This window comes from Chlorocebus sabaeus, chromosome 14, assembly GCF_047675955.1.
Source record: "Chlorocebus sabaeus isolate Y175 chromosome 14, mChlSab1.0.hap1, whole genome shotgun sequence".
In the NCBI taxonomy this organism is placed as follows: domain Eukaryota; kingdom Metazoa; phylum Chordata; class Mammalia; order Primates; family Cercopithecidae; genus Chlorocebus; species Chlorocebus sabaeus.
The window spans coordinates 8,916,106-8,936,429 of NC_132917.1; the positions used below are offsets into that span (position 1 = coordinate 8,916,106).

The 20,324-nt window shown below is 42.0% G+C and overlaps 1 protein-coding gene across 5 annotated transcripts in view; it reads right to left on the reverse strand.

Annotated features, from left to right (window-relative positions):
- Window positions 1–19,770, reverse strand: part of MBOAT2 (membrane bound glycerophospholipid O-acyltransferase 2) — a 148,679-nt gene extending 128,909 nt beyond the window's left edge. For 2 of the 5 annotated variants that reach the window (XR_005243234.2, XM_007971536.3), the window contains exon 1: window positions 19,544–19,721. Coding sequence is in view for 1 of the 5 variants with exons in the window: in XM_007971536.3 (XP_007969727.2) it covers window positions 19,544–19,618 (75 nt within the window). In the remaining 4 variants the exon portion in view is untranslated. Of the gene's footprint in view, window positions 1–3,472; window positions 3,572–19,543 lie in introns of those variants that run through there. The other 3 variants (XM_007971549.3, XM_007971548.3, XM_038006532.2) reach the window with 2 other exon arrangements.
- Window positions 19,771–20,324: the final 554 nt, after the last annotated feature.

Consider the following 20,324-nt stretch of genomic DNA (forward strand, 5'->3'; position numbering starts at 1 on the left):
GTATCTAGAACAGTCAACTTCATAAAAACAAAAGGCCAGGAGCTGGGACGTGGGGAAAACAGGGAGTTGCTTAATGAATATGCAACTTCAGTTCTGCAAGATGAAAAAGTTCTGGGGATCTACTGCTCAACACTGTGAATATACTTATCACTATTGAGCTGTGCATTTAAAGATGGTTAGGATAGTAAATTTCATGTTTTTTACCACATACATATAAACATTTGTGGTTAACATTACGAAGAAGGCAAGGAAATGATTAACACAATATTCCAGAAGTCATTCCTCTCTGGGATGGGGTCTAAATAGGGCATGCAGGGAGCTGAAAAGGGTTTTCCTTAAGTTGCAGTGCAAGTGGCTTTCATCATCCTCTAAAAGCATATATTCTCTTGCAAATCTAATTTTTCAAATCAACTCCCCAGAAAAGGGAGGACGTACTAGTACAAAAACCTCTAAAAATAAATAAAGAACTAGGGGGGAGGGAAGGGAGAGAAAAAAACCCATAAATTCTTCCAGTATTATTAACTTAAAATTATCTTTTCTGAATAATAATGAATCAATTTCTACAACAACTTAAAGTTATAAGTGGTATTGGCCAAATTTTATTTAATTTTACATAACTACCTTCTAAATAGGGAGCCAAATAATATCAATCCTTCAGCCTCCCTATCTTCATTACCAGAACAGGAGGAGTCAGACAGGAAAGCCAGTCGCCCCCACTGGTCTGAACGAGGGGAAGCAGAAAGAGGCGCTGAAGGCCAGCGTTCTCCTGGATAAAGAGAAAGAAAAGCTGGCGGCTACACAGAATGCAGCTTGTTCAGAGGCCTCCCACTCCTGACTAGTTTCCCTCTAAGAAAAAAATGTAAGGCTCAAAATATATGCATATAGTTCCTTAGGGAAAAAAAAAAAAACTAAAATGTCTAGTTCCTTTTCTCAACGGCTTTAAGACATGCAAATCAAACTCTTAATCTTCCACTGCTCAACTGGATATATTAGCTGAGACTTAGGTCAGACACAGACAGGTCACACTGATGCTGATTGAAAACCATCTACATTTTACCCTTTTTTCACAATGCTTTCAGGGGAAAAAAAAGTTTGATTTAAATTTTTTTCATAATTCAAATCGAATTACCACAGGCTCTTTATTCTATCAAACTAAATTTTTATTCTGAAAATACATGGAATTCTTTAAAGACAAAATGTGTGACCCCCAAATAGAATATTGAGACCTGATCTATACCTGAACTCCAGATTCACATCTTCAATGGTCTACATGTTTATACCTCAAAGTCTAACAAGCATCTGAAACTTAACACAGCCCAAAGGAAAACCTTTCACATCCACCCCTTCCCATGCTCCAAAAGCCACTTCTCTTCCAGTCCTCCCCACCCTCTTCCCTAGCTCCCCACAATTATCTGTCCGAGCTGCTTAGGCCAAAAACTTAGGAAGCATCATCCTTGAGTCTTCTCTTTTTCTCATAACCACATTCAATCCACCAGTAAGTCATATCAGTTCTACCTTCAACTATATCCCAAATGAGGCCACTCTTCACCACACCCACCATAACCACCATCACCAAGCCTAGACTACTGTGATCACAAGCCAACTCCCCTCCCTGATTCAACTCTTGCCCTCCACACAGTAATGAGAGCTTCTTCAGAGGTAAACCAGAGTAGCTAATTCCTCTATTCAAAGCATCCACAGTTTATCCCTATACATAGGCTGCTCAGAATGGCTTCTTCCAAAGAGTACAATATGGAAAGTGGGAGTAAAAAGAGAAACTTTACAGTGGAGAAATCTGACAGACACTGCCTCAGCCAGGTGATCAAATTAACATCAAGAGTGATCAGTCACACTGAAAGTACATAGCCTGGAATGATGTGATGAAAACAACACTTCATCTTTGTGGTCTTCCTCTCAAACACCAATAAGCACAGACTCATGAGAAAAACATTCGATAAATCCCACTGGAGAGATTCTACAAAATCCATGACCAGTAATCCTCAAAGCTGACAAGGTCACCAAAAAAAAGTAAAGTCTGAGAAACTGCCACAGTCTGGAGGAAGCTAAGGAGACACAATGACTAAATGTAATATGGGCCAGGCATGGTGGCTCACATATGTAATCCCAGCACTTTGGGAGGCTGAGGCAGGTCTTGTGAGACCAGCCTGGGCGACACAGTGAAATCCCCTCTCTACAAAAAATACAACATTATTCGTGCCTCGTGACACATGTAGTCTGCAGTCCCAGCTACTCAGGAGGCTGAGGTGGGAGGATCACTGAAGCCCAAGAGGTCAAGGTTGTGGTGAGCCATGATCACATGACTGTACTCTAGGCTGGGGGCGACAGGGCGAGATTCTGTCTTAAAAAAAAAAAAAAAAGAAAAAAGAAAAAAAAGGTAATACCGTAACCTGCATAAGATCCAGGAACACAAAAGGACTCTATAGACTGAATGTCTGTTTCCCCCCAAAATTCATATGTTGAAGTCCTCACTCCCAATGTGATGCATTTGGAGATGGGGGCCTTTGGAAGTTAATTTGGATTAGATGAGGTTGTGAGGATAGGTAGGGCCCTGGCCTGACTGGATTAGCGCCGTTATAAAAAGAGACACAGAGGGCTTGCTCTCTCTTTCACCAAGAACACATCTAGAAAAGACCAGGTGAGCACACCCCCCAGGGGTGGCCATCTGCAAGGCAGGAGGAGAGCCCTCACCAGAACCCAACCATGCTGGCACCTGGATCTCAGACTTCCAGCCTCTGGATCTGTGAGAAAATAAATTTCTGTTGTTTAATCCACGCAGTCTATGGTTTTTGTTATGAAAGCTAACTAATACAGACCTTAACCTTAAGTAAAAACTAAAGAAATCTATCAAATAACGTATAGAGTTTAGTCAACAATAATGTATCAATACTGTTTCACCAGCTGTGACAAATGACCATCCTAATGAGACATGTTAACAAGAGGAAAAACTGGACATGGGGTATGTGGAGACTCTCTGTACTGTCTTCACAATTTTCTGCAAATTTAAAACTATTCTAAAATTAAAAGTATATTTTCAAAAATCTCATGGCTTCCTATCATATCTATATGATGACCAAAGTCCTCCCAGTCTTTTCCACTCATCATCGAACACTTACACCTTGCTCGCTCTGGCCTACCATGTTCACCTTTACTAGGCTTACACAGGATATGAGTTACACAAGTGTACACATTTGTCAAAATTGGTCAAACTGCACGATGAATGTCTATGCATTTCACCATATTTAAGTTAGATTCAATTAAAATTTTTAAAATATATATGATTGCCAAATGAAATTGGTGATGACCTAAAAAGTACCCTTGAATTTGGCAGCTGAAAACACTCACATTTCTTTTGCTCTAGAATCTGGAATTTGGGCAAGGTTCAGCATGGATACCTCATTGTTTCTCTATTTGGCATAAGAGACTGGAATTATCTAAAGGCTTGCTCACTCACATGTCAGACAGTGGATGCTGGCTGTCATCTGGACTTCAGCTGGGCCTGCAGGTTCAAACACCTACACAAGGCATCTTTATATAACCTGGGATTCCTCACAACGTGGTGGCTGGGTTACAAAAATTTTATGTTCAGTATAAGCCCAATTTTGTTTCAATATACACACATACTCTAATATAAATATATTAACAAAAGTTGTCTCTGGACTAAAGGGTAATGGGTGATTTTTAAATTTTCTATTTATACTTTATTTTATAAGTTTCATATGATAAAGATGTATTACTTTCTAAATCAGATGAGAAATATACAAACTAAATTCAGTTCCCTACTAGGGTATGTGACACATTACTGAAAACACAAATGGAATTAGAAATGCAAAAATGTTAAATATATTTGCATGTTATAAGAGAAGAATTAGCTCTCAAACAGCAAAAACATTATGAAGTACCTCATTTCACCTCCCTTTTTAAGGTACAGATGAACTGAACTTTGGCTTTCTCCGTGGTTAAGCCCAAATCCCTGCTATTTTGCTTTGGTTTGGGTTTTGGCCTAATGTCTGCTTGCTGGTCATTTGTAGCACCCTTAAATTGGTGGAGGTCAGTGACCATCTGACAGCCTAAACTACCATCATTTCTGATCAGCGAAGTAACATCAAAAATACAAACAATGCATGTCATTCATATTTACTGTTACTAGATGAACATCAACTTTCAAATACGTATAAACAGCCTACAGTTACCTTGGAGTGTAAAGAATAAATGACTTTATATGATTTATATATTACTGTTGTATCAGTTTAAATATTTATTACAAAAATAAAATACTATAACTGAGACTAGGGAAACAAATAAGTTAATGTGAGTATTGAGAAAGCTTCATTATATGACAACTTTTAGAACATTAGATCCTTTGAGCCAAATTTCTAAATAAGTCATTAAGAGATTCGATTATTTCACAATATGTTATTTGCAAGCTTGTTTAGTGTGCCAACATTAAACAAAATAACCCTTAGGAGCTGTATTTGATTTTGAGTTATTTACTTCCATTCAAGTAACGAAAAACAGCCTTTTTCATGAAAAAGCTCTATCTGTGAATTCTACACATCCTGTGAGAATGAATTAAAAGGAGAACAATTAGCTCTGACATCTCAATATGGCAAGGAGAAAAAATCCTAAACTCATACATAATAATACCCATAATGAATCATATACAATAAAATACATAAAGTATATGAAGAAAAAAGGAAAGTGTTAAAGAAAACTGGAGTATCTAAAACATATATTGTTCTCACTAATCAAACCTGAAATTAAGTCTTAAAATGTTTTAATAAGATAGTTCCTATTGTTTTGAATCTACGGAGGGAAACAAATGTTTGCAGAAATGATTAGATGACATTGTAGATCATTTTCAGGAGTTGAAGACAAAGAAATCTTTCAGATTTGAGTGGATGATATTCACCTTTAACTCAATGTTGATTTTAACACTATCATTAAGACATTTGACCAAAAATGTGTTTGATGAGCCCCTATCTCAGTGCAATCTTAGGTAACACATTTCCAGCATGCCACCTGCGTCCTTCAGTTATGCTCCTTTCTCACTCCTGACACACCATCAGCCAGCTAACGTCAAATAAGTCTACTGTGTCTAAAGAAATGGTATTCTGGGCATGCCTCCTGGGTTCTATCATTGACTTAACAGGATAATTTATGAGAACATACTTATTATAAATTAGCCATTTTATTTTCAGTACATTTTAGTAAATAATGGAGGCAAAAAACAACAACAACAACAACAAAAACATATCTTCAAATAAGTACACCAACATTGCAAAACTCTAGAGAGGACAAAACTTAGAAAGTGAACTTTCAAGATATGGGGCTGTATCATCCCAGGAGAGCTAGAAATGTTCAATCATGAGCCCATGGATTTCACAGAAGACTGAGGGTTACTGAGGCCTAATGTACAAATACGCAGTTGTTCATAAGCCAGTCATGTGAAAAAAGAATAGGAAGCGTCCAATTCTCTGAAAGGTAACCACGAAGAAATGGGCTTATTCAGACCACTTCTGGGTTACTCCAGAAAGTTTGCAAGCACATAAACGACAAACTCTCTAGCAACTACAACTATCCAGAAATGAAACTGGCTGCCCTAATGAAGGGAGCAAGCTCTGCACCAGCAGAAGTGTTCAAGTACAATCCAGATGACCACCACCTGATAAAATTTTATTTCACACAAGCAGTTTGCACAAAAGGTACAATGGCAGCCATGGCTACCATTTATAGAGTACTCATTACACACTGCACTCCTGTGCACCCAGATAAACTCACACAGCTTGTAAGGGATGCTACGTTGCAGAACCAAAACTGGAACAGAGGTTGACTCCTGAATCCATGATCTTAGTCACTATAATCTAAATATATGAAACACGTTTGTTTTTTCATTTGCTATATCATCCAACCCTGCCAACTCGACCCTCTGCTCTCTGAAATTTGAGGCTTAGAAAAAAGCCTGGCAATCAATAAATACTGAATGAGCTAAGCTGTCCCTTCTTTACACTGCAGTTTCCTTAACTAGAAGTTGCACCTTTGCTACAGGATTCCAAGAAAATTTATACTTTCTCCTTCATTTCACAAGGGCTAAACTCCAATATCACACATTTATCAAATCTGGAGATAGAGACAAAATAGGGAAAGTAGTTTAATATTTTTATATTATTTTCTAGTGGTTCCTACTTTCAATAAAATACAAAAAGGAAAGCAATCCAAGTCTAGCCTCTGGCACTATTTCAGTCTTTTCTGTCTTTGCTGACATAGTACCAACATCCTTTTATCTTTAATATACTATTTTAATATTAATTTCTAAGAATTTTTTAATCTACTGAAGCATTTCCTACCCAATGCAATATTCATTCAAAAATTATTTAACAGATCACTTTATAATCCTATAAAGTAAAACTCTGAGTCTATGCCAAAAACCTTCTCGGAATATTTCTCCATTAATTTATATTTCTTATACCTTAAAAAGAAACTTGAGTGCCTAGAAATGAATTCCCTCAATTCATATAAAAATTGCAACAATACTTAGAATTAATTTCGATTAGTGTATCAGAATTTCCGTTCAAGTCTAATAGACAGCTGAGGCTCAATGTTTGATGCCAAGTTTAACAAAATTTTCCTTTACTATGTGGCTTTAAAAGTATTTTCCAAGAACAAAAGGTGAAGACATAACTAGTCTCATTGTACAGGAAATATACAAGGGCTATAATTACAGCACCCAACATTATAAGCTTATACTAAGAACCCCTTAACTATCTCCAAAGATACTAAGTACTAGTTCAACAAACCTCTGCCTTGTCCTCTACCTTCATCTTCTTGGCTCTACTTGCAAACCAAAAATCTCCATCACTGCTATTCTTGGGATATAGCTAATAAGAACAGCTGTGTCAGTCCTAGTATTAGAAAAGGCATGCTGACACTCACAGTGAAGCACACTGCAGATTAAACCTAAACTCCAAAGCTGGTAACTCCAGAGTTACCACAAAATAAAACATTTTGGCCAAAAATCAATACACATTCTAGAAAAACAAAAAACTGACAGGGACTTATCAAGACCTTTCCAAGTATTACTTTATTCCCCTCCAGCTAGACATTTATTTTAATGTCACATACCATAAAATAGCCTTGACAATGTAAACCAATTAATAATAGTAATACTGGATCTGCAAAAAGAATAAAATGCTAGTAGTGTGAAATTCCAACCTTCCACTGTAACGGGGTATTAACTTTCAAGATTATTTCCAAGATGTGATCTTCTCCAAATGAAAAGAACTAGTCAGATAAAATTTGAAACTCTTTCAGTCAATTTAAGGATGAAATTACTAAATGGTGAAATATAAGAACTGTATCTTCAACTACTGTTTGACATGGTTTCCAAGCATTCTGTAGTCCTCAGTGCCCTGCTCTGGTTGTAAGCTCATTTGTGAATGTTCCTTTTAAGTCGCAGAACACAAGTGTACTTCAGATGGACTGAACACCATAAACTGTAACAGAAACTGTTACCTAACTCCTGGTGGCCAATCAACTAAATCTAGCCTTAGATGTGTTATCAGGGCTCAAAAAGGAGAGAACTTAAAAATTTTACCCAAAATTTTAAAAATCCTATTTTCACAAAAAATCGGAATTTCCATCTTCCCTTGACAAATCAGCTTTGGTCGCATCAAGCCAACATTCCTTTACGGTCACCATTAGCAAAAGTGAGTAGGGGCTTTCCCTTTAGACTGGGCATGGGCTTTCGGACGGTCATGCTGTTCACACCTCAGAAAACCCATGCATCTGCCTTTCCATTTATGTTCCTTCCCTGGTACCCTCCAGACATCTGAACTTGGAATTTATGTTGGGATTAGCTATTTCACCTAACCTCACGATCCGGTCAGCTAAGCAACACCATACAATAAACAAAAACTCCCACGGCTTGTTGATAAAATGTACTTCTGGTCTCAAGTCACTTTCTGTCTACAATTAATTTCTAGACCTTTATTGCAGGTCTTTACATCTATCTTGAAATTTAATATTGTTAAATTAGATATATCCAATTTTACTATTTATCGAGCACCCAGTAGATAAATAGTTTTGTAACTACTTGTTATATAACAGGCAGCACCTCTCTCCATTCGTTCTTTTTGTTTGTTTTAATATAGAGATGAAGGGTCTTGCTACATTGCCTGGGCTGGTCTCAAACTCCTGGACTCAAGGGATCCTCCTGCTTTGGCCTCCCAAAGTGCTGGGATTACAGGCATGAGTCACTGTGTCCAGCCTCTGCATTGAGTTTTAACAAGGAAAGCATCACTTAGATGTTTTTCAAGTATATATTGTAGTTTCAGCTATAATTTAGTTTCAAAAAGAAAATTAAAAGAACCAGAATGTTTTGTCTGTATAAGCAGGGAGCTATCTATTTTATTTTAACATACACTATACATGTAACTGAACAACTTAAATATATCTAAAATTATATATTATGTATCACTCTGACCTTCCACTAACACACCTAAATCTGGCACAGAAAATCTCCAAAACCTAAAAAAGTTTCTAAGAGATAATGGATTAAAATGGGATGTTACATCTTCGTCCAGTGCCTAGACAGAAGCAAGGCATGCTGGTCAGAGCCTGGGACTTCCCAGAAGAATGTGGTCCACAGGGTTGGCAGCTGGCTGGTCGCCTGGCTCAGCAGAGCTTTCCCCACTCCACAGGGACATGAGTTGACCTGTTCCTTTGAGCTGCTCTGGGAGGATCTGTCGATGACTCATCCGCTGCTGCCCAAAAGCCAGGCTTCCCTGGACTGGATGGATGGTTGGAGGACATGGAGGGTGGGTGAGATATCCCAAAGGAGTCTTTCTAGAGGGCCCTACTAAAGGGACACTAAAAGTGGCAGTCCTTTGTTCTCCATCAATAAAGACAATTGTGCAACTGCAGGCTTCTTTTATCTGAATCTCTTGATTAAAATGCTCATAAAGCTTCTTTTTCCAACCACACCTGACACTGTAATCATCCAGCTGAAAATACTGGTACCTCTCAGAGTTATATTCAATTGTTTTTGAATAATCCAGCCAAAATCCCCCAAAATTCTTCAATGCTTTGCATGTCCCCAGCCTCCTTTTAAGTAACCCGTTTGAAAAAGGTTTCTATCCCTCACTTCTTACCTAAGAGAGACCTGCTGCTCAGTCCTTCAGTGAGCTTAACCACCAAAGGCATCAGAATGCTCAAGACTCCACAGCGGTAAGAGGCACAGTCCAGCTGCAAGAGAAAGCAGCTGCAGAATGACCAGAAGCTGATTTGGGGAGCTCAGTCTGTGTAGAAGCTTGTCGGCCAGCGAAGTGAGTGTCCAGATTCCCCAGCCCCTAACCTGCCTTCTACCTAGCCCAGGAGGCATGAGTGCCAGTGAAAGACAGGAAAAGTGCACAGCTACCAGGAAAAGTCCCCTGGGAACACCTAGCACGACCCCACCAGACCGCACCTCTCAGAACCTGGCCTTTCTAACTTCCTCAACAGGACCTGGCCCTCTCTACCAGGCTAAGTGCTCCAAGGAGCTGTGGTGTTATAAGTCTGAAAATCACTGCATTCAACTGCAGTACTTCTGCTGTACCCTGTGTCTTGTTCACCACCTGGCATATATAAGACATTCCACTTCCTGTAAAATGGGTGGCAGAGAACACACTGCTAGGCTCTGAAAAATGTGAAGACTTAAACAGCATGGTGACCTCCTCAGCCTCCGGAAAAGCACTTAAAGTCAGTAACACCCAAAGCACCAGGTTCTGACTCTGTATGCATCGTCTCCTCAGTGCTAACCGCAACTCTGTGCAGACGGACCCACTATGTGCCGTATTTGATAGACAAGGAAACTGAAGCGAATAAAAGATCAGCACCTTGCCAAGAGCACCCAGCTAACAAGTGACATTCAGAAGCTGAGCCATTCTATGTTTCATCACACCAGCCCTGCGGACTCCAAACATGCTCCATGCCAAGAATGGTCCTAGGCAGACGGGACACAAAGATGAGTAAGTAGAGGTCCTTATTCTTAAGAAATTTAGTTTGGGAGGGAGACTTGTAAAGCAAGCAAAAAAAATTCAATGCTCCAGGTGTCATCAGAGTAGAATACAGTGAAAGTGGGGCATGAGGGGACTGTTCAGAGGACCCCAATCAACAGGGTGGCCCAGTCATCTGGAAACATCAGGCAGTCTCTCGCAGCACTGCCTCCTGGAGTTGGAGGGCTACTCACACATGACAAGGAGCCAGTGGAGAGGGGTGAGGACCCTGCATGGGATCTTGCCATTAACTCTTTCCTAAGAAAGACAGAAAGACTGGGTGACACTGGGCTTCTGCTGTACAGAAATGGGGCACGCTGGTTAGTCCAGAGCAAAGGCGAGAGGCGGATCAGGACTACCAGGGGCCTCTCTTCTCTCAGTCCTTCTCCAGAACACGGGCCTCATGACATAAATGCTGCATGGGATGTGAGACAGCTGTGTGAAGGGGTCCCAAGTCATGGGTCCACCCGGGATGCCTGCAGCCTGAAGCTGAAGTATTACAAATACTTATGGCATGTAGGTGTAGTATGCATGAACATATGATGCCCACAAGATACCGAAAAAGGGAGGAAAGGATGGGCAAATCTCAAAACGCTTCATTAAGGAGGCACAGGCTTTAGCTGACTATTGAAAACTACGGATCTGCCAAGCCAGAAAGTGTAGCAGGGATTTCAAGAGGAAACAGCTTAATCAAAGGCAAGGAGTTAAAAGAAAATGTATCGAGGAGCATTTTAAGTAATTGAGTACGCAAGTACTTTAAGCAGCAGAAAGCCAGGATTTAAATTCCAGCTCGCCACTTCTGCATACATTGCTCTAAGCAATTTACTTGGCATATGTGGAAAGAGTGTGAGAGTTTGCCAGGGGTCGGGGGTTGAATAAGCCATCCTTCGGAAGGTCTAAGCCTACCCCATCAGACAGAGGCTCTCAAAGGTAAGCTCACAGTAAGAAAAGAACTGCCACATAGTCCAGCAATTTCACTACTGGCTGCAGTGAGCTGAGATTGAGCCACTGCACTCCAGCCTATCTCAATTAATCAATCAATAAAATTTTTAAAGGAGGGAAAAAAGAACCACATGGAGCAGGCTCTCTCATAGAGCAGGCCAAAAGGGACACTTGGCCCAGGCCTCCCATTCGGGGAGGACCCCAAATGTAGACTTTCAACATTTCTGCACATGAGATTATACATACAGTCACCAGAGATGCAGTGACAGGATTGAAGGGAGATGTGTACATCATCCAACTCCAGTCTTGTCTTGTTTCAGGGCCAAACTGCCTACAGTAGAGTCCACTATGAATTTTATTTTTCCCTTGTGACTATATTGTCAATAGCATAATTATACTGCCTTATATTTTTGCGAGTACATGTTAATGTGTTAAATATAAACATTTTTTAAAAATACATTCCATTTTAATAAACTTTTAATAATACGAAGAGTCTAAAAACTTTGGTCCAAGTCTCTTATCTGTGATGGTGGTGGGAGGTGAGGGGAAGGAACCCTGTCAAAAAGGTAAGACTCCCTGGCCCTCACTGGGTGTAGCCTGAGTACAGCCTGGGAATGTACACTTTTAGTAACAATCCCTAGTGATTTCTGACACAAGTGGTCTCAGAGCCACACTTTAAAAAAGCACCACAGCCGGGCGCGGTGGCTCAAGCCTGTAATCCCAGCACTTTGGGAGGCCGAGACGGGTGGATCACAAGGTCAGGAGATCGAGACCATCCTGGCTAACCCGGTGAAACCCCGTCTCTACTAAAAAATACAAAAAACTAGCCGGGCGCGGTGGCGAGCGCCTGTAGTCCCAGCTACTCGGGAGGCTGAGGCAGGAGAATGGCGTGAACCCGGGAGGCGGAGTTTGCAGTGAGCTGAGATCCGGCCACTGCACTCCAGCCTGGGCGACAGAGCGAGACTCCGCCTCAAAAAAAAAAAAAAAAAAAAAAAAAAAAAAAAAAAAAAAAAAAAAAAGCACCACAATGGCTCGGCAACATGGAAGCTGTGAAGAGTTTTAAGCAAGGAAGTAACTGATGAGTGCTGCGTGTCTCAACATTTGCCACTGGATTCAGCTCCAAGTATCAGAGACAGAAGCCTGATTATAACGGTTTTAAGAGTGAACTGGAATTAGGAAATCAACTATTCTTTCAAAATGTATGACTAAGAAGAAAGAGACAAAATAAGAATGCGCACAAAGGAGTCTGACAACGGGTTTTTTATTTGTATTCATCGGGTAGAGAAATAAGAAATACTGAAGTAACCCTCACGTTCTGGATTGTATTTAAATGCCCCTCCAGATCCACTCTCCTCTCTATTCTGTGCCCCCAAAGCACCAACTTGTCCTCTGAAGTAGACTCCAGCAGGAGACGAGAGGATGGGAGAAGCGAAAGGCAGGGGCATGCTCTCCCGGCCGCAGCCCTCACTCAGCTTCGCTGGAGGCTATCGTTCTTCCTCCCCTGCTGCGAAGAAGCCCCTGCTCCACAGCCACTATCTTGGGGTTCTGCTCCTTCCTTCCCCCTTGACCCTCCACGTCTAGTACAGCTGGCTTGGGAACTTCGCTATTCCTTGCTATTTCCCAAGACCTGCCCACATCTTTGTAAATAGCTCTTTAAGTTACCTGGTTGCCTTAGTTACCTACTTCAATCTGTCTCTCTTACCAGAACCCTGAATGATACGTACAACATTAAGCAGAATGCAAATGCCAGAACAATGCCAAATCCAAAATACTCTCGTGGCTCAAATAAGGAAGCGGTCACATCAGATGGGATTCAGAAAAAGATTCGTATGGAAGGTGCAGTGGATACAGGAAGGATGGTTGGGATTGGGAAGCCATGGTAGAAGGGGCATGTCACCAGTGCCTGTTCCCATCTCCTGAATCCTGAGCCTACTTTTCCACCCATCAGCTGCCCCACTTGCCACACACCACATACTGACAAAAGCCTGCTTCAATCACTCATAGCACACATAAAAATCATTAAAAGACCACTCTGCTGAGGGTAATATTTATGGCTGGTTTTATTTTAAAGGAATCTTACCAAGTGCTGTCATTGTAGAGTCCCACCTGTTAAACCAACTGGAGCCAAAAGCTGAGTGTGAGTTGTTTTATTTCCCTGGAAAGTTGGCCCTGATGGACCCAATAAACAGAGATGAGGGCTATTTGCACCTACAGAGGCAATAATAACATAGGAAGCATTTTTAAAGCAGGGAGACAAAGAGCTCTTGAGCAGTGAGGAAGCAGAAAAACCACTTTTGACTCCAAATTCAAAACTAGATTTTAATCCTAGTTTAATCACTGTGTGGGCATATGACCCAACCCAAGCCTTGTATTTCCCTTCCTAAAAAGGAAGTCCTAAAGATTAAAAATGAAATACATATGAACAGATGTTAACTTCTCAAAATAAAAACATAAATTCCAGAAATTTGATAATTTGTAAAGAGGAAGAAACTGTGCATCGAATATTTACTAGAGGCCTGCCATTTTACAAAGATTACAGTTTCAATCTTCACGATAACCTACAAGTAGGTACTACTACGTATTATTATCCTTATTTTACAGATAAGGAAATCAGGGCTTAAAGAACAACATAGTGTCTTACCAAAGAGCACAAGGCTGGCAGAGTCTGGCTGCCAACCTAATCATGCCATTTCCACTACACCACTGCCCTACTACTTCCTCTTAATGAAGGACAATGAAATACAGGGAGACCTATATTAGCTGCAGTTGTTGTCAGGGCTTGTGGTATTTTGCTTAGCTGCTCTGAATTAAACAGAGGGGCAGTTTCAACTCTTTACTATTGAAAACCTCTTCAAAATTTAGTAGTTCACTTTCCTCCTCTAAGTTTTTATTTATTTTCTCTCCAACTTGGTCCAAAAAGAATTTGGGCGGCTTCATCAGTTAATAAGACAAACAGAGAATCATGGAATTTTAAAACTAAGACCAACACACACAGAGGAGAAAACTCATTCATGTATAGTAACATATCTAAAACTGTTAACTGTGACAGGGGCTAAAATACAGATTCGAGATTCTCAGTCCCATATGCCTTCCTGATGAAAAGGAATCATCCACAGCATACTGTCGGGATTTTCATGCTCTCGTGATGAAGACTAATGCTCATTATGAGTGTAAAAGTAGACAGGAGAGAGATATGAGTTAAATATTTATGTTCTAAACCTAGAGCATTCAAATGGCAAGTTGAAAATAAATCTTTGATCTGCTTGTTTTGTTGCCATTCATTCACCTTCTCTTCCTAAAAGTCACACTCTTAAGAAGGCTCAATACTGAGAACTTCACCTGTTTCTTCACCTATGAAATGGAATTCATCATAGTACAGACCTGCAGAAAGATTAAAGAAGTGAATGTTTTAAACTACTCTTTTCCCTAACATCAACTTCACTTCACTGGTTATCTATACAGTGTGGCAGGGGGGAATATACAGAAAAGATCAGTCAACAAACTGTCCAAAAAGGAAACAAAGATCTCGTAAGCCCACAATGCTTTCTCTCCCTTACACACATCATTTATTTTCCCTGTGTCAACCACAACCCCTAGCCCTTCAGTGTTGACTTCAGGCACCTTCAGTTGCTCTCCACCTTTCCCTCCAAAAATATGATCTAAAATAATGATCTACCAAAAATATTTGCCGTATATTATTAAGACTATAAACTAAAATTGACCTTTTTTATTCAAATAGTAAATACCATATATGCATGCACACACACCCGTGAAGCTAAATACTTCAGGCCTTGAACTTTATCTGACTTCACAAGGTGCTGTGAGGATTTGATTAAATAATATAATCTGTGTGAAACAGCTTTGAAAACTGTATTAAGTGTTAGACATTATAATTATTATCTGACTTTGCAGGATTAGTAACATATAACCGTTCCTCCTTCCCCTTCCCCCTCCAAACCTTTCAAAAGATCCTGAGTCTCCATCTTGCCCCTCTCCCTGCCCAGAATTCAGCACATTATCTCTAAAACAATGACCCCTGTCCCTAAACACGGCTGCTCAATGACTTTATACAGGCCAGTTTCATCCCTAACTGGCCTTCTGCCAAGTATGCCATCCTGGATATCACATCACTAGAGAAATTTACTCTAGTTTCATAGCAGTAATTACAGCATCATGAGAAATAAGGACAGAAAATGGTTAAAAAGGCAAGAAAGAGGTGGGAGGGAGGGAGGAAGAGGGAAAAGGCTAGATAGCAACCTCAGTCTGGTAACTGGGAGTTAGGCAAATCGAATATAATAGAGTATAGGGTATGTTAAGTATGTTAAGATTGAAAAATAAAAACTCTAAAAAATAGGTTGATCTGGGACATTTAATTATTTTCTTGTTTCATTTTGGTACTCGCTTTCGAGTCTTAAAAATCCAGCACATCAGCAACTATTAATAATAAAGAACACAGATACCTTCAGTGATTCCTGATGTCGTCTAAATAGCACATTTGGGCCTTTTCTTGGCACAGCTCTTTCTCAGTACTATTCCCTCCTCAAAACCCACTCTCCATACATTCCTTTAATCATAACCACCTACCAAACATTACCCTAGAAATAAAGTCATCTGGAAAACAAGGCCTAGAAAGGCAAACATCAGATGCTGGATACTTCCTATCTTAAAGCATCATGTAACCTCACTTAATAGATTCTATATTTTTATTAAAATTTAAGGCCTACTGAACAAATACTATGGCTACCTAAATTCCAATACCTCTGGAATTCTCAGTAAAGATGAAACAGCCCAGGAGTCTATGGCAAAGTCTTTTGCTTCTTTTCCTTCCCTGGCCTCAGCCTAACCACAAAACACTTCCTCCTTTCTGCTACCTTGCCCTGCAAGGTGCATTCTTACATTCCATGCAGACCCATAATTTCTATCATCTCATAAATTCCACACTTACGTAGTAAAAAGTCAATTGTTTTTCTTACACTAAAATCCTTTTCTTCCTTAGACATCAAATAACTGCTTTTATAATTTCCTAATTTTTCAAAACATTGTTAATTAGCACATACCAAAATTAACATACTAACAAGTTATATTTTTACACTCTTCATTTCCTGATTTGTCTTTTTCCTGTTGAATCACACTATCCGATTATAACAAATTCATAAGCCTTCTCTCAACTTGGAATAAATTATTTACATTATAAAAATTTTCTATTTTGTTCAATTTAAAAATAATAGATAAATGACTTCAGTCATCCAATTTTACAAAATTGAGATTTTAGTTATTCCAACGGCTTCATCAACAAGAAAGTCAACTCTTAAGTGCTTCAAAGAAACAATTTATTATCACTACAAAAAGTTAATCCAGTATTTTAAAGCCTTGCTGAAAGAGAAAACAACTCAAAGTACAGTCACGTGTCACTAAATGATGGGGCTATATTCTGAAAAATCATTAGGCAATTTTGTTGCTGTGTGGACACCATAGTGTACTTACACAAACCTAGATGGCATAGCCTGCTACACACCTAGACCAGATGGTACAGCCTATTGCTCCTGGGCTACAAACCTATGCAGCAGCATACTGTACTGAATACCGTAGTAAGTAACACAATAGTAGGTATGTATGTATCTAAACATAGAAAAGGTACAGTAAAAATACAGCATAAAAGATTTAAAATGGTACAGCTGTATGGGGCACTCACCATGAAGGGAGCCTACAGGACTAGAAGTCACTCTGGGTGAGTGAGTAGTGTGTGAATGTGAAGGTCCAGGACTTTACCGTACACCACTGCAGACTTCATAAATACTCTACATTTAGGCTACACTGAATTTATAAAATACGTTTTCCTTTCTTCAATAATAAATTAACCTTGGCTTACTGTAACTTTTTTACTTTATTAACTTTTTAATTCTTTTATAATAACAGCATAAAACACACTGCAAAGTTGCACAAAAATATTCTTTTTGTATATTGTTATTCTATCAGCTTTTTTCTACTAATTTTTTTTAATTTAAAAAACGATTAAAAACTAAGACACAAACACACACACTAGCCTAGGCCCACACAGGGTCAGGATCATTAACATCACTGTCTTCCACCTCCACAGCCTGTCCCACTAGAAGGTCTTCAGGGGCAATAACACGCATGGAGCTGCCATGTCCTATAATAACAATGCCTTCTAGAATATTTCCTGAAGGCCCTGCCTCGGGCTGTTCTACAGTTAACTATTTTTTTTTAAATAAATAGGAGTATACTCTAAAACAACAATAAAAAGTATAGTAAATACATAAAGCAGTGATGCACTTAGCATTATCAAATATTATGTACTGTACCTAACTGTGTAGTTTTATACACAATGTGCTAGATTTCTATAGGACTGGCAGCACAGTAGGTTTGTTTACACTGGCATCATCCCAAACACCTAAGTAATGCGTGGTGCTATGACATGACAATGACTACAGCTTTACTAGGCAACAGGAATTGTTCGGCTCCATCATAATCTTATAGGACCACCATCAGACATATGGTCTGATGACCAAAATGTCACTATGCAGTGCACGACTGTGCTACACAAAGTCAGGGTTACACATGGCTGTACAAATTTAGAGTAGTCCCAAGATACTAACTTAAGACCTTTAGCTAACAAAGAAGGATGTCAAAAATTTTAAGTCCTGTCACTTTCCCTTGATTCTCCTGCTTATTTCAGTACTGAAAAGAACTTTCTCTGGATGCTTAAATGAGTTCATTAATATAAAATCACTTTAAAAAGTTATAAGCATTATATAAATGAATAGGTATTATTAGCATATTTAAGAAAATATTTCAGCATAGCAAGGACAGGTAGGGCTACAGCAGACATGGAGTGAAAGGGAAAGAAAGGGGGGAGAGAAAAAGAGAACGTGAATATGTGCCCATCTCTCTGAAAGAAATGTAAGTGTATAAACCTATCTCCCTTGCTCCTCATCAGCAAGGAACTTTTCAACAGACACCCACCCTACATTTGCTGATACACTGGAAGCAGCCTATTTCAGGCAGGAGTGTGATACGCTAAAAGGTCATACACTGCACACCAGTGTGGAAACGTCCGCAAGAATCCTCCGCAGGGCCGAGAGGATGAAAAACCCTAAATTCGGGTCAATTTATCAATAAAGAGAGAAGAATATTTTCTTCAAATACACGATCAATTTCACTACCATACTTTATTAGCAAGACACACATTAGAACTGTTGTTCAAGACAGGTGGGGGATAGGTACTTTACTATTAATCAGAAGTTATGACTGCGATTTGGAATTTCAACAGAAGCCACAATTGTTTAACACTCCTTCGACATACTTAAGGCGACTTTATTTAAAGCAGTAAAGCACAAAGCAGCTAGTATCCTAATGTCAAGTTTCCAGCCTGCTGCTATGGAAAGCCGTCTGGACAAGAAGGAATCCCATATCGAAATGAAATCCCTGAAGACTAAATGACAGCAGCACCTTCAAGCTCAAGACAGTGAACCTGTCTCCCGTGTGAAGTGCAAACACTTCCAGGTTAAGTACACTTGAAATAATTGTAAGCAAAATTTCCAAAGTTAACTACCTTTAGACTGGGGCTAGAGCAATCACCTAACTATACCCCCGCCCGCCCCCCAGCCCCATTAACAACTTCCCTAAATCTCACTCTCACAACAAAATACTTCCAAACTTTCTTTTCTCAGTGAAAATGGCGCTGCTTTTCCCATCACAATGCTGTTTATTTCTCAGTAATCCTTAGGCCCTTTAAACCATCAAACTCGATTGGCCTCATTTAAATGCCACCCTTCCCTAGACACTGTCAAGAGCTTTTTTGAGGGTTGAGCGAGGAGGTAAGGTGGTTGTATCAATCTACAGGGTTGCCACTTTCTCAGCTAGAATCCTGGGATTCACTCCCTCTGACTTTTCTTCATAACCTGTCTGCCTTCCCCCAAACTGTTGCCTCTGTCTCTCTTAAGTCACAATCCAACGCAAACTGTCCCCAAAGTGCAGTAGCGCTTAAGCCTCTCCGGGCCCCTCGCATCCATCGACGCCGTCTCTAAGGCACCCAGCACACCCAGACCCATGCATCAGCCTCTCCAGGGGTAGCTCAGAGGCGCGCGCGGGGCAGGGAGCACCACGCCGGGCTCACCAAAGCCCAGCCTTCCGCACCCTTTCTACACCGCGGTCCATGCGCACCGGGGGCTGCTCCGGGACCCGACCACCGAATCCGAGCGCCGCTGCCGCGGAGGGCAGGGACGGCATGCACACCCGCATGCCCATACGACCACCTTCCCCGGGGGCTGTCGCTGGCAACAATGCCCGGCCCACCCCCGCCAGGCCCGGGGCTGGGGAGCTGGGGGACTGGGGGCGCACCGACGAGGGAGGGGGCTCTGGGACAATAACCGGCTTGTTGCCCCCTCCCTTCCAGGGAGCGGCGGGCAGGGGGGCAACGGGCGCCCGGCCCCAGCCCCCACCCTCCTCCCGGGCCCCCGGTCGGGTGGCACCGCGGCAGGGAGGAGGGGCGGCGAGGGCGCGACGCCCGGCGCCAGGGCGCCTCGGGGTACCTGGTCGATGGGCAGCTGCACGGCGTTGCTGAGGGGCTGCAGCAGGGTGGAGCCCGTGGTGCTGGTGGTGGCCATGGCCGGGCCTCGGCGCTCCGGCCGCCCGCGCCGCTCGCCCGCTCGCGCTGTGCCGGGCGACGACGAGGATGGGGATGCAGCGGCGCGCCCGCCCCTGGGCCGCCCGCGGTCTGGGCGCTGAGCGGGGAGGGCCAGGGAGGGGCCGGGGGCGGCGCCCGGCTCGCACCTCCCCCTCCGCCGCCACCGCCTCCAGCGCCTGTCGCCCCCGACCGCCCCGCACAGGCGCGGCCCCTCCTGCCGTAGCCCCAGTCGTCCCCGCCCCGGCGCCCCCGCCGCATCCCCCGCCCCCGACTTCCAGCAGCTTCCAGCGGCCCCCTCCCCACCTCGCGCGCTCTCGCTCCAGACAGCTGCGCGACCCAATCGCGGCGCGGCGCCCTGACGCCCGCAGCCAATCAGAGAGCGCCGGCCGCGCCACGCCCCTCCTCTGTGCCGAGGACCCGGGCGAGGGCGCTGAGGCGCGGCCGGGGCTGCCGACGGAGGGCGGCTGGCGAGCGTCGTGGGGCGCGCTCCTCGGGTGGGAGCATGTAAGAGCGTCTTTGCCCTCACTTCTCGGTTTCTCCTCCCTGGAATGTCGCGGCCCCCCACCCCTCTCTAGGAGAGACGGCAGACAACAAAGGGGCCCGGGGTGGCGGCCAAAGGGGCGATGTGAGGGACGCCGCCGAGTCAGCGCCAGGGGAAGTTGGGGACCAAGGTGGGGGCTGGGAGG